This window comes from Chiloscyllium punctatum, chromosome 41 (genome assembly GCF_047496795.1).
Source record: "Chiloscyllium punctatum isolate Juve2018m chromosome 41, sChiPun1.3, whole genome shotgun sequence".
Classification (NCBI taxonomy): Eukaryota; Metazoa; Chordata; class Chondrichthyes; order Orectolobiformes; family Hemiscylliidae; genus Chiloscyllium; species Chiloscyllium punctatum.
Genome location: NC_092779.1, coordinates 24,903,715 through 24,919,280, shown reverse-complemented (window position 1 = coordinate 24,919,280; position 15,566 = coordinate 24,903,715). Strand labels below are relative to the sequence as shown.

Sequence of the window (15,566 nt, the reverse complement as noted above, 5' to 3'; positions counted from 1 at the left end):
GTATGTAACTTTACTGATCGATTTCTTTAGCTTCTGTAAATTTTGAGCGCAATTTATAATGCCCACAATTTTGTAACTTATAAATACTACTAAAGTCTTAATTCCCATTTGTTAAAGCACAATTTGCAATTCCCTACCCTCCAAATGATTTTATTTTAACTTTTGCCACTTTGCAGTCCTTTCATAGCTTCTCCATTTGGTTGATCTACAAAAGCTGTGAGCCCCTTACTAATGCTTTGTTCTATTGCAGGTGGAGTCGGTTTGACAAAAAGTATCTGAGCAAAATAATGATGAGGAAATCGGCACTGATTAGCCAGGATAATCTCCTTAGCATTTTCCGAGAGCTGAATCTGAAGGATGCCATCAGTTACTTGTCTGAGGTAGTTGCTCATTGGGCCTGTGGTTATATAGGATGCAGAAAAGACAGGCTATGTGTCTCTTAGTTTTTACATCTGACAGTACGTTAGGTGAAAATGAATCGGACAAGAGCTGTACTTACATGTAACTCACTGAAGTAATGTGCTGGCAATCAATCAAATGCCTTTCTTAGTGTTGTTATAAAAGTTAAAGAATTTTAAATAACTGCACAAAATTCACCAACGTACCTGATTTCTGACCCATTCTGATAGAAAGCATGGACCAGGATTCTGTTCTTAATAAGAATGACTATTTAATTCAAATAGTTCAGCTCCAGCTCCAGATAAACCTTTATACACATTTATAAATTATTGGCATATAATGCCGCAGATTAAAACTAATTGTCTTTTAAAACTCCCCCCTACATACACACAGACAAGCAAACACACAGGAAAAATAGGTTATGGGTCGCGGAAACCTAGGAGGCAGTTCAGTGATTTCTAATCATGGGTTGCCGAGATAATCCTTATATTTGTCCGAACGTTGCTTTTCAGTCTTTCTCCAGATACATCCAGTAATTTGAAGGAGATATAAAGTCGCAGACTTACGTGAGGTCTCTGACCTACCAGTTAAAAGTCACAGCTGAAAACAATTGTTGAAAGAAAGATGAACTGGTTACCTTCAGGTTTTAAATGGCTTTTCACAGCAGAGAACAGAGACCACTTCTGAGCCGGTGGAGATCTATGTGGTTCCCGATCCCAAGCTGTTCAGTTATCTGACAACAAATTGTATGGTTGTTTGAGGCAAAAGGTTTTTGCCACTGAGAACTGGTCACTAGTCCATAGACTAAGTTCTTGATGCTAAACAACTCCAACTGTACACAGAAGCCCTCAGTTCCAATTCATTTGCAACCACTTCAATTATTGCTTGTTCAAACAGCTGTTTACACAATACCCACGAATGTCAGGTTACTTAGAATTGTAGAGATGTACAGCACAAAAACAGAGCCTTTGGTCCAATTTGTCCATGCTGACAAGATATCCTAAACTGATTTATTCCCATTTGCAAGTATTTAGCCCAAATCCCTCTAAACCCTTCCCCTTCATGTACCCATCTAGACACCTTTTAAATACCACCATTTCCTCTATCAGTTCATTCCATAAACACACCACCCTCTGCATGAAAACATTGTCCCTTAGGTCCCTTTTAAACTTTCCACTGTCAACTTAAACCTATGCCCTCGAGTTTTGGAATCCCATACCCTGGGAACATATCTTGCCTATTCATTCTATCTATGCCCCTCATGGTTTTATAAGCCTCTAAAAGTCATGCCTCAGACTGTGATGCTCCAGGGAATAAAGCCCCAGCTTATTCAGTCTCTCCCTATAGCTCAACCCCTCCAAACCGGGTTAACATCCCTCTAAATCCTCTCAAGTTTAAAACATCTTTCCTGTAGCAGGGAGACCAGAATTGAAAGTAGTAACCAATGTCCTGTACAGCCACAACATGACCTCCCAACTTGAATACTTAATGCACTGACCAATAAAAACAAGCAAACGAAACGCCTTCTTCACTATCCTGTATACCTGAGACTCCACCTCCAAGAATCTATAAATCTGCACCTCAAGGTCTCTTTGCTTTGCAACAGTCTCCATGCCCTATCATTAAGTGTTTAAGTCCTGCCCTGATTTGCCTTACCAAAATGCAAAACCCTCCATTTATCTCAATTAAACTCCATCTGCCACTCCTCGGCCCATCTGATCAAGGTCTCATTGTACTCGGAGATAATTTTTGACTTTTTAAAACCTGCAGCAATTCTTTAAAATGCTGGCTTTAAAACAGCTGAAAAATGTGTTGCTGGAAAAGCGCAGAGGTCAGGCAGCATCCAAGGTGCAGGAGAGTTGACGTTTCGGGCATAAGCCCTTCTTCAGGAATGAGGAGGGTGTGCCCAGCAGGCTAAGATAAAAGGTAGGGAGGAGGGACTTGGGGGAGGGGCGTTGGGAATGCGATAGGTGGAAGGAGGTTAAGGTGAGGGTGATAGGCCGGAGAAGGGGTGTGGGCGGATAGGTTGTGAAGAAGATTGCAGGTCAAGAAGGTGGTGCTGAGTCTGAGGGTTGGGACTGAGATAAGGTGGGGGGAGGGGAGATGAGGAAGCTGGAGAAATCTGCATTCATCCCTTGTGGTTGGAGGGTTCCTAGGCGGAAGATGAGGCGCTCTTCCTCCAGGCGTCGTGTTGCCATGGTCTGGTGATGGAGGAGGCCAAGGACCTGCATGTCCTTGGCGGAGTGGGAGGGGGAGTTAAAGTGTTCAGCCACAGGGCAGTTGGGTTGGTTGGTGCGGGTGTCCCAGAGGTGTTCTCTGAAATGTTCCGCAAGTAGGCGGCCTGTCTCTCCAATGTAGAGGAGGCCACATCGGGTACAGCGGATGCAGTAAATGATGTGTGTGGAGGTGCAGGTGAATTTATGATGGATGTGGAAGGATCCCTTGGGGCCTTGGAGGAAAGTGAGGGGGGAGGTGAGGAGCAAGTTTTGCATTTCTTGCGGTTGCAGGGGAAGGTGCTGGGAGTGGTGGTTGGGTTGGTGGGGGGTGTTGGACCTGACGAGGGAGTCGCGGAGGGAGTGATATTTCTGGAACCCCTATGGCGAGGGGAGGGAAATATATCCTTGGTGGTGGGGTCTGTTTGGAGGTGGCGGAAATGATGAAGGATGATATGATGTATCTGGAGGTTGGTGGGGTGTTAGGTAAGGACCAGTGGGGTTCTGTCCTGATGGCGATTGGAGGGGCGGGGTTCAAGGACGGAGGAGCGGGAAGTGGAGGAGATGCGGTGGAGAGCATCGTCAACCACGTCTGAGAGGAAATTGCGGTCTTTGAAGAAGGAGGCCATCTGGGTTGTTCGGTATTGGAAATGGTCCTCCTGGGAGCAGATGCGGCAGAGGCGAAGGAATTGGGAATATGGGATGGCATTTTTACAGGGGGCAGGGTGGGAGGAGGTGTAATCTAGGTAGCAGTGGGAGCCGGTCGGTTTATAGTAAATGTCCGTGTTGATTCGGTCGCCCGAGATAGAAATGGAGAGGTCTAGGAAAAAACACAGTCAATACATGTGATCTCAGTTAAAATATTGTTATTATGTACATCACAATATAGGCAACATGTTAAAGCTTTGAAAATGGGTTTGTAATACTTAGCATGAGGTTATGTTTCAGTTATAGAACATAGAACATAGAACATAGAAGAATATAGCGCAGTACAGGCCTTTCGGCCCTCGATGTTGCACCGATCAAAGCCCACCTAACCTACACTAACCCACTATCCTCCATATACCTATCCAATGCCCGCTTAAATACCCATAAAGAGGGAGAGTCCACTACTGCTACTGGCAGGGCATTCCATGAACTTACGACTCGCTGAGTGAAGAACCTACCCCTAACATCAGTCCTATATCTACCCCCCCTTAATTTAAAGCTATGCCCCCTTGTAATAGCTGACTCCATACGTGGAAAAAGGTTCTCACTGTCAACCCTATCTAACCCCCTAATCATCTTGTACACCTCTATCAAGTCACCCCTAAACCTTCTTTTCTCCAATGAAAACAACCCCAAGTGCCTCAGCCTTTCCTCATACGATCTTCCTACCATACCAGGCAACATCCTGGTAAACTTCCTCTGCACCCGTTCCAGTGCCTCCACATCCTTCCTATAGTATGGCGACCAAAACTGCACACAATATTCCAGATGCGGCCGCACCAGAGTCTTATACAACTGCAGCATGACCTCAGGACTCCGGAACTCAATTCCTCTACCAATAAAAGCCAGTACGCCATATGCCTTCTTCACTGCACTATTTACCTGGGTGGCAACTTTCAGAGATCTGTGTACATGGACACCAAGGTCCCTCTGCTCTTCCACACTACCAAGTATCCGACCATTAGCCCAGTACCCCATCTTTTTATTACTCTTACCAAAGTGAATCACCTCACACTTAGCTACATTGAACTCCATTTGCCACCTTTCTGCCCAGCTCTGCAGCTTCTCTATATCCCGCTGTAACCTGCCATATCCTTTCTCACTGTCTACAACTCCTCCGACTTTCGTATCATCCGTAAACTTGCTCACCCAACCTTCTAACCCTTCCTCCAGGTCATTTATAAAAATGACAAACAGCAATGGTCCCAAAACAGATCCTTGCGGAACACCGCTAGTGACGGCACTCCAAGATGAACCTTTGCCATCAACTACTACCCTCTGTCTTCTTCCAGCCAGCCAATTCCTAATCCAAACCTCCAACTCACCCTCAATACCATATCTCTGTATTTTCTGCAGTAGCCTACCATGGGGGACCTTATCAAACGCCTTACTAAAATCCATATATACCACATCTACCGCTTTCCCCTCATCTACCTCCTTAGTCACCTTCTCAAAGAATTCAATAAGGTTTGTGAGGCACGACCTGCCCTTCACAAAACCATGCTGACTATCCTTGATCACATTATTCTTATCCATATGTGCATAAATCCTATCCCTTACAATTCTCTCTAAGACTTTGCCCACAACAGAAGTGAGACTCACTGGCCTATAGTTACTAGGATTATCCCTACTCCCCTTCTTGAACAAGGGAACCACGTTTGCTAGCCTCCAGTCCTCTGGCACTACTCCTGTAGACAAAGAGGACACAAAAATCAAGGCCAATGGCTCTGCAATCTCCTCCCTTGCTTCCCAGAGAATCCTAGGATAAATGCCATCAGGCCCAGGGGACTTATCTATTTTCACCCTTGCCAGAATTTCCAACACCTCTTCTCTACATATCTCAAAGCCATCCATTCTACTTATTCGTGCCTCAGTATTCATATCGACAACAATGTCCTGTTCCTGAGTGAATACTGACGAAAAGTATTCATTCAGTGCCTCCCCAATCTCTTCAGCCTCCACACGCAACTTCCCATTACTATCCTTGATTGGACCTATTCCTTCCCTAGTCATTCTTTTATTCCTAACATACCTATAGAAAGCCTTAGGGTTTTCCCTAATCCTACCAACTAAGGACCTTTCATGTCCCCTCCTTGCTGCTCTTAGCTCTCTCTTCAGGTCCTTCCGGGCTACCTTATAACTCTCAATCGCCCCTATTGAACCTTCACGCCTCATCTTTACAAAGGCCGCCCTCTTCCATTTAACAAGGGATTCCAACTCCTTATTAAACCACGGCTCCCTCACACGACCCTTTCCTCCCTGCCTGATAGGTACGTACTTATCAAGGACACTCAATAGTTGCTCCTTGAACAAGTTCCACATATCAATTACGCTCTTGCCTTGGAATCTACTTTTCCAATCCACACATCCTAAGTCATGCCTCAACGCATTATAATTTCCCTGCCCCCAGCTATAACTCTTGCCCTGTAGTACACACTTATCCCTCTCCATCACTAGAGTAAAAATCACCGAATTGTGGTCACTGTCCCCAAAGTGCTCACCCACCTCTAGTTCTAATACCTTATGTGGGGAGACTTGAGATATTGGGATAGTTCCCCTTAGACTGGAATGGTTTACTAAAGGCATTCATAAAATTATGAAGAGTTTTGCTGAAATAAACACAAGTGAAGGCTCTTGGCCTGGAAGAATGGTCAATAATGTAATGACATAGATTCAAAATAATTGGCAAGAGAATTGGGGGGAAGGGAGATTAAAATGTAAATTGTAATGTTATGTTGTGCTGCATAGAATAGAAACATAGAATAGTAAAAGGTGTAAGTAAATTTGAGAAAGTGTTTCAAAAGAAAACTGGTTACCTACTCAAAAAAACAGACCTATGGGGCTAACTGAGGAATGAGGAGATGGATGGAATAGCTAAAATATGCTATGATTTTATTACTTAAGACCATGAAGCTGTCTTACTTAGCCACTGCCTACTGTATGTAGAAGAACCTTGTATTTAAGATATTGAAGAATGAGTGTCTCTTACCCTGCAATTTGTTTTGTGTTCTTGTCCTGCCTGTCCATTGGAATCACCACTCTTGTCCATATTATTATTACACCGATCCTTACGTATGATTAATACATTTCTGTTAAAAGAAAAAGAATGTAACAATCACAACACATGGTGTGCACAAGAAAAGGGAAAATTTGTCACTTTATTTGGGGGTGGGATGAATGATTTAGGATGAAAGCCCTTTGTTTAACATCCTGCTTGAAAAACTGAAAGAAAGCCTGGTCACATTTCCTATGAAATTATATTTTGATTTTGGTCTTGATTGGGATTTTGTACTTATTGTTTGGTGTGACAGTGATGACTTTTTGCCCTTTCTTAGTGCCTTTTGGAATTTTCCACAATGCCATCATTTTGGCATGCCCTCTTTCAGAGGGACTTTACTCCTTGTCCCCTCTTCTATGGTCTCAGTTATCTCAATTAGTCCATATTCTGCACCTAAATAGCATTGTTCAAGTAATCCTTAACCCTACTTCCCTTGAATAACACCAATAAAATGCAATATTGGATGGTACCAGTTGAGTTAAATACACCTTTAATCAACCCTGTGTAATTATCTCGATTCTCCTACTAGATAGATTCATCCTCCTGAGTACATACTATGCGATCAATAAAATTATAAATCATATTGATTTAAATTAAATGGATAAATAGTGCATGACTAGAAAATGTACTGCTGTCAAATAAAACATGTTAGTGATTGCACTCTAGCATGTGGAAGCAGTTAAGTATAATATTTGTGGCAGGTTAGCTGCTGGTTGAGTGTGGGATTGTTACAATATCTTGGCATGTATTAGGATAATTGATTGTACTATTAATCGGTTCTGGTCAGGACGAGAATTAAAACTATAATCATCTGGAATGGCACTTTGAACCCAAGACATTTTTATTCAGGTGAGGCACTACCACTGAGCTGAAACTGTTGTAGAACATGCAGATATTTCAACTAATATGTAACAAAAGTCTCCAACTATATATATAGTTCTTTGAGATTTGCTTTAATTTATTGGATATGTGGTGAATTACCATTACATAATTCACACCTCTTGTTATCTACGGTTGAAGTTAATTGAACAGTTCTTTTGCAGTTAGCCTGATTCTTTTCAATTTTCTAGGGAGAACGGCAAGGATCTTTGATGTTTATGCATTCCAGCAATGACGTTAACATCGATTTCACTGGCCCTCGTTATTCTGTTATTGACTCGTCCATCTCTGCAGTGCTGTAAGTGAGAGAATCTCATTGTGTTCAAATATCTGTCACACTCGAGGAGAGTTATTCTTTACAAAGCACAGTGAGAACAGCCAGGGCCTTGTTGTAGTACCTCATCCCTCCCCTGCAGTATAGTGTAGGGAATGACTGCCTGGATTATACATTTAAGCCACTAGAATGGGACTTGAACCCACAATCATTTAACTCCAGGGCTGATGTTGCTACCAATCCTGTCAAGGCTAATCTTACAATCATAGCATCCTTCCAGTATAGAAACAGTCCATTTAGCCCATCGATTCCATACCGACTGTCCAAACAGCCTCTATTCCCCTACCCTATCCATGTACCCTATCCACTTCCCATCGCTATTCCACCTTTTCTACATATCCCTGGATGCTATGGGGTAATTTTGCCAGGGCCAAACCACCTGGCATCTTTGGACTGTGGGAGGAAATTGGATCACCCGGAGGAAGCCCACACAGACCCCCATGGGGAGAATGTACAAACACTGCACAGACAGTTGCCTGAGGCTGGTATCATACGTTGTAAAATGCATTGCGATAAAATTTGTTCCTTTTCCCCCAGGCGAGAGAGTGCCAGTGATGTATGTCTGGACATGAAGGCACTTGAAAATAGAGTAAAGAGCCTGAAGGATCAAGAGGAAATAGTCACCCATCACACATTGCAACAACTTCTGTACAAACCCAGGAAGCGGGTAAGGTAGCTTACAGAGCGTGTTCACAGGTTTTGGCAGATATCGCTGTCTGTGCTATTTCTTTCTGATTTTGTTTTAAAACATTTGCACTGATCTGACCAAGGCCTAAGCAAACAATATAACCACAGTGCCACATTTGGTGTCCATATTTCTTGCAAGTTGTTGCTAAATAAAAGCTTTGCAAAGGACTTCCTCATATCCCGGTACAAATTTTAATCAGTCTGTTTCCATGTTATGCCAGGGATCTTGAAAAAAACAAATAAAGAAAATAGGAACAACAAAAGGCCAATCAGCCCTTTGAGCCAGATCCACCACTCAACATGAACATTGTAATCATCCAACTCAGCAACCTATTTCTCTTCATCTCCTTTAATCCTCTTTAGTCCCAAGAACTATATCTAACTCCTTGAGAACATTCAATGTTTTGGCCTCAACCCCTTTCCATGGAAGAGAATTCCACTGCCTTACTACTGTCTGGGAGAAAACATTTCTCTTCATCTCATTCCAAAATGGTCTGCCTCATATCCTTAGACTGTGATCCCGAGTCTGAACTCACTGGAAATTGGAAACATTGTTTCTGTATTTACACTACCTAGTACTTTTAGAGCTTTATAAGTTCCTTTGGGATCCCCCTTCTAGCTTTTCTAAACTCCAGTGAACTTGGACCAACCAATCTTTCTTCATTTGTCAGTCCTGCCATCCTAGGAATCAATCTGGCAAACTTTTCTTTTGCACCTCTTCCATAGCTAGAACATCTTTCCTCAGATAAGAAGATCGAACTGTACACACTAATCCTGCTCTGTTCTCATCGTGGCCCTGCATAATTGTAGCAAGACATTCCTCCTCCATTACTTGAACCCTCTGCACTCCTGCAAACTAACAGGGAGGACATGGACTCATGAGATCTGAGAGACAAAGCTGGGACAAGTAAACAAGAAATTGAATGCTTTGTAAGTGAATTTTGTAATTTTGAGTGTTAGTTTTGAGTACCTTGCAATTATTTAATTTGCATTTGCCTATATATGCCAGCTCGCTGAAGAGGACTATGTTGGTTCACTTGAATGGAATAAAAAAAGCCAATGGACTCCATCCCAACTCTCTGACCTAACACAGGAAAGAACATGATGGTTTGGGAAAGATTATGGTCCTGTGATTAGTGGTGAGTTCAAGGAAAGATTAGCTGTAGGTAAGGTTCAAATAGACAGTCTTTCTTTTGTGGTCTGATATCATCATTTGATATTTGTGCTAAGTCTTGTTGGACCCTGAGTGTAAATCACACTCTTTCTCTTCCTTGGACACAATCATCCACGCATGCAGTTGCTGATTTGCTTGTTGCAGGTAAGTTGGCCTGAGCAATATTCAGAGCAGTTTGTCAATGAGCAAATGTCTAGAATCGACTGAATGTGAAGGGGCTGGGACAAATCCCAGCCAAGATTTGTTGTCCACCAAAATTAGCACCAAGACTGTTTTCTGGTTCAATCCAGACCAGGGATGGAGCCTAGGTTAAAACCAAGAATTGAAGATGCTGGAAATCTGAAGCAAAAACAGAAACTACTGGAGAAACTCAGCAGGTCCTGCAGCATCTGTGGAGAGAAAGAATTAACAGTTTGAGTCCAGTCACTTGTCAGAAGACTCTTCTGATGTAGGGATATATTTTCAAGGTTTGGTGGAGAGCTTGGGAGATGTTCCCATGCTTTTGATCTCAATAGTGGTAGAGGTCATGGGTTTGGAATGTGTTGTTGAAAGAGGCTGGGTGAGTTGCTGAAGTACATTTTGTTGTTGGTACACTTTGATGCCACCATGCTCCAGCATTGGAGGAGAGAAATTTCAAATGGTGGATGAGGTACCAGTCAAGTAGTTTAATTTGACCTGCATAATGTTTAGCTTCTTGAACGTTGTTGGAACTGAACATATCCAGTGGAGAACAATTCTATCACAGTTTTTATTTTTCCTTGGAGATCGTGGACAAGGTTTTGGCAGATTGGAAATCGGTTAGTTTCTGTAGAATTCCCACCCTCTGGCATGCTCTTTTAGTCATTCCATTTATTTGGCTAGTTCAGTAAATTGCTGGTCATTGCTAAGATGCAGGAAGTTGTTGGTGAGGCATTCAGTGATGACAATGTTATTGAACAACAAGGGGAAATAATTAAGTGCTTGCTTGTTGGAAATGCTGACACTTGTGAGACATAGGTGTTACTTTCCATTTAGCTATCCAAGGCTAAATGTTCTTCTTGCTGAATGCAGGTACATACTCCTTTAGTATCTGAAGTGTTGCTGAACACTATAAAATCAATCCTCTGAACTCATCTTGGAGGGAAGATCGTTGATGAAGTAGCTAAAGGCAGTTAGTTTGAGTTGGACACAGGCCTGAAATGATTGATTTCCAACAATCAAAGCCATCTTCCTTTTGTGCTCAACATGACTTCAACCAGCAAAGAGTTCTCCCTGATTCTGTTTTGCTCAGACTGCTTGACACCACATTTGTTTTAAGGCTATCTTGATGTTGAGGTTAATCACTCTCATCAGATTTCTGCAAATCAGCTGTTTAGTCCATGTTTGGACAAAGGTTGTAGTGAGATCAGGAACTGAGTGGATCTGCAGAACACAAATTATGTTGTGAAGCAGTTTGTTGTTAAGTACTGTTTTATAATAGTGTCAATGAAACCTTCTATCACTTTGATTCCAGACACACAAGCAAATAGAACAGTGATAAAGTGGTTTGGATTTTTCCTAATTTTCTTTTGGACTGAATACCTGGAGAATTTTCAACACTGTCAAGTAGATGACAGTTTCTCATTGTACTGGGAACATCTTGGCTGAGGACATAGCTAGTTCTGGAGGACAAATCTTCAGTATGAGAGCCAGGATGTTGTCATGAAGCATAGTTTTTGCTGTATACAGTGCTTTCAGCCATTTCTTGATAACACATGGAATGAATCCAATTAGCTGAAGACCGACATCTGTGATGCTAAGAACCTCCAGCGAAGTTAAAATGGATCAACCACTTGGTATTTCTGGCTGAAGATTGTTGCAAATGTTTCAGCTTTCAGACTCTTTTGCATTCATGGGCTGGGCTCTCCCATCATTTATCCTAGTGCAGCCACTTTGTCCAGTTCACTTGATTGTCCATTCATGAGTGGATGTAGCACGACTGCAGAACATTGATCAAATCCATTAGTTGTGGGATCACATGGCTCTGTCTACAGCATTTTTCTAAAATGCATGTAGCCTATGTTGTAGCTTCAACTGGTTGGAATCTCATTTTATGTATATCTGGTGCTGCTTGTGTTATGTAGTCCTACATTCAGTGACTCAGGATTAATCTCTTGCCTTGTTGTTGATTTGGAGGTGCCAGTGTTAGACTAGGGTGGACAATGTTAAAAATCACACAACACCAGATTATAGTCCAACAGGTTTATTTGGAAGCACTAGCTTTCAAAGTGTTGCCTCTTCATCAGGTGGATGAAGGAGCAGCGCCCCAAAAGCTAGTGTTTCCAAATAAACCTGTTGGACTATAACCTGGTGGGATTGTGTGATTTTTAACCCTGTTGTTGATGGTAGTGAGAGATGTGCTAGACTTTTGTTTTTAATTTATTCCCAGAATGAGGGCATTGCTGGATAAGCCAGCACTTATAGCCAAAAGAACAGTTAAGAGTCAACCACATTGCTGAAGTCACATGTAGACCAGAACAAATACGGTTGGCAGTTTCTTGCCTGAAGGACATTAGAGAACCAGATGGGTTTTTCTGACAATCAACTCATGGTCATGAATTCATTAATTTTATGATTGAAGTCAAATTTCACCATCTGCCATGGTGGGATTCAAAGTCAGGTCCCCAGTACATTCTTTGGGTCTCTGGATTGACAGTCCAATGATAAAGCCACTAGGCCATCAGCTCCCCCTGAGTTTACTAACTATGTTTGAATACATTTCTGCTGCTACTGTCCAAAAATGCCTCATGGATGACCAACTTTCATCTGCTGAGCCTGTTCTGAATTTCTCCCATTGATCACAGTGATAATACCACACAACACAGAGTGTGCCATCAGTATGAAGTTGCAATTTTGACATCTAAACAATCCTTCTCAACACACTCCCACCAATACCATGAGGGGAAGTTGCTTGTGCAAGAGGTGGATTGGTGAGAATGGAGTCAAGTAATTATTAATTCTCTTTCCACCTGCTCACCAAGTCCACTCAAGCAGATGTGCCCTTCAGGACTCAATGACAATTTCAGACAACGGTTGTGCTCTTGGGGATAGACTTACGCATATCCAAGATACTTGCCTTAATACTTCCTTCCTGATGGTTAATATAGAGGAGTACTGATTGATTAGCTGAGGAAGGAGGAGGTGCAGAGGTGGGGGATCGCGGTCAGTGTTGAATGGAGTGATCATAGTAATTAGTAACAGGTCCCTTTGTTCATGTTTTACCTGATAGCATGAGACTCCAAAGGAGCTGGAGTCACTATTGAGGTCTTTAAACGCAACACTGCCTGACTGTATACCACAGTGATTCCACCACTGAGGCCGGGCATGTACAGGAATAGAGGAGTCTCAACATTGAACAAGTACTTCCTGAATATGACAATGCCAGGCTCTATTTTTTTTGACCAGTCTGTGAGACAGCTCTCCCAACTCCCCACCATTACTGAGGATGACTTTGCAAGGTTGACACTGAAGGGTTAACTGGGTAGTTGGCAACTTTGTCATTTCCAATGCCTGGGTCAATGCAGATTTCCTCCTTCTGCTAAATTATGCCAGATTTACGAATTCAATGCCCCCCATCTGCAGTGGTGTGATTTGAGCTCCTCTCTCCAGACCATTAGTCCAGGTCTCTGGATTACTATTCTAGTAACCAGCTCCCTCACTATAGTCACTAGCTCATTGCTTTCTTTTTAAAGTACAAGCTCAATTACAGCCGCCATAAGCTGGTACATAATGAGGGCGTGAAACAAGATAAAGAGATTTTTCAGCAAACCATGAAAAAGAGACTGGAAAATTTGAAATCCAGCAAGCTCGGAGCCAACCACAACATCGCATTTAAAAACACCAAGAAAGAGAAAGGAGCTAAAAAGGTAAGCTGAATTAATTGTGACCTTCTTATTTTTAATGAGAAGAAAAGTTTGTTTTTACGTAGCTGCTTTGCTCTTTGTGAATTCCACTTTAAAGTTGGGCCATCTTCCTTTCAAATCTATGGAGGGAAGGAGGGACACTGACGTTTTTGTAAAGTTGCAATGATCTGCAAAACACGGCCTGAATGGGGAATGAAAGACGATTGAAAAGTTACTTTCAAATGGTAATTGAATAAATGCTGAAATTGGATGAGCAAAGCCATTAATGTCAGCTCCTGCCATATTCAGAGCATTACACTCCCAAGTCACTGATTCCATTCCTCAGTCTTGCTGGTTTGAGCCAGATCTGACTGTGTTCCACTCTCAGTGTTATCTTTGATCCCGAGATGTGCTTCTGATATCACATTACAACTAAAACAGCCTACTTTCATCTCTGCAACATTTACTGGTTCAAACCCTGCCTCAGTACATCTGTGATTGAAATCCTTATTCATGACCCTGTTATTTCAATTCCTGACACATTCCTGGCCAACCTCCTATTTCTCAACTCCATAAAATTAAACTCCTCCAAAACATTTCACCATATCTTTACAAGTTCTGTTCAGTTGTTACCCATCTGCTGACTGACCTTCATTGGCTTCAAGCTGAGCAATGCCTCATTTAAAATATTCTTGTCTTTATTTTCACATCCCTCAAATGAACTCAGCCCTCATTATCTCTGTGGGCTGTCTCCATGCCCATAACACTGAGATCTCTGTGCTGCTTTAATTCTGACCTTTTGAGGACTTTTGATCTAAATCTCTGCACGGGAGGCAACTGACTCGGTCCTAAATTCCGGAATTCCATAAACAGAGTCTCAGGACTGGTGTCAAGGGGTCGGGGTGGGGTGATGTGTGTGTGAGGGAGCTGGGGACCAGTGTGCTCTGGTTGGGAATGACATTGTGGTGCCTCTGAGCTTGGTTTGGGGGAGAGGCCAGGGATCGTTCCAGTGTCGGGCTGGAGAGTGGGGGTGGGGAGGAGGTGGTGTGGGTGAGGTCTGTGATTCCTGTTCCTAGCTCTGCTTTTGACCAGACATACTGCTTTTGGCCTCAAATCTCCTTTTGGTTCGATGTCAAGAGGCATCTTGGATCATTTTTACTGTACACCATCTCCTTTTGGTCTTCTTTTCCACTTCCTGTAATAGTTGAATGGTTCCCAGTTCAGAATAGGTTCAGAAATGTTGATGTCTGGTGGGAAATGTTTGTATCACTATAATAAAGACTGTCTTTTTTAAAGAAGGCACATTTTCTCAGTGTTACATTTATATAGAGCCATGGAGTCATAGAGTTGTACAGCATGGAAACAGACCCTTTAGTCCAACTTGTCCATGCTGACCAGCTATTCTAAATTAAGCTAGTTCCATTTACCAGCACTTGGCCCAGATCCCTCTAAACCCTTCCTATTCTTACATCCAGATGCTTTTAAATGTTGTAATTGCACCAGACTCCACCATTTCCTCTGGCAGTTCATTCCATACATGCACCACCCTCTACATGAAAAAATTGCCTTTTAGGTCCCTTTTAAATCTTTCTCCTCTCATCTTATGCTTATGCCCTCCAGTTTTGGACTCTCATACCCTTGTCTATTCACCCTATCCAAGCCCCTCATGATGTTATAAATTTCTATAAGGTCACTCCTCAGCCTCCAAAGCATGAGGGAAAACAGCCTCTCCCTATAGCTCAAATCCTCCAACCCTGGCAACATCCTTGAAAATCTTTTCTGAAACTTTTCAAGTTTCACAACATCCTTCCTATAGCAGGGAGACCAGAATTGAATGCAGTATTCCAAAAGTGGCCTAACCAATGTCCTGTATCCATTAATGTACTCTATGCACAGTTTTATAAAAGCAGGGAATAAAGATCATCTTTTGCATTTAAGTTATAACTTTGGTTATGATTTATACTGCATTTGCCAAGATTGCTTTTGCAAATCAGCGAAAACAAAATTGAATTGCAAAGCTAATGCCCCTTTAACATCCATATCTTGGTGTCATATTTAAGCCATAATTTGTCACTCAATTTCCACACCTCAGTTCGTTGACCTTTGTTACCTCTGGACTATAATTTCACAGTGCAGTCCTAATTGATTACAACCCAAATTGTACCTTCTGTATATTCTGTGGCTAAAACATTGCTGGTCATGTCTTAACTGGCAGCAAGTCACCTTCATGTTTCACCCCCATGCTCATTGACTT

General features: G+C 42.3%; 1 protein-coding gene across 1 annotated transcript in view; it reads left to right on the top strand.

Moving 5' to 3' along the window:
- Nucleotides 1–15,566, top strand: part of LOC140464927 (sodium/hydrogen exchanger 3-like) — a 130,490-nt gene that overhangs the window by 94,377 nt on the left and 20,547 nt on the right. The window contains exons 10-13 of the mRNA XM_072560564.1: nt 251–380; nt 7,449–7,555; nt 8,129–8,258; nt 13,163–13,336. Coding sequence (XP_072416665.1) covers nt 251–380; nt 7,449–7,555; nt 8,129–8,258; nt 13,163–13,336 — 541 coding nt within the window. The remainder of the gene's footprint in view (nt 1–250; nt 381–7,448; nt 7,556–8,128; nt 8,259–13,162; nt 13,337–15,566) is intronic.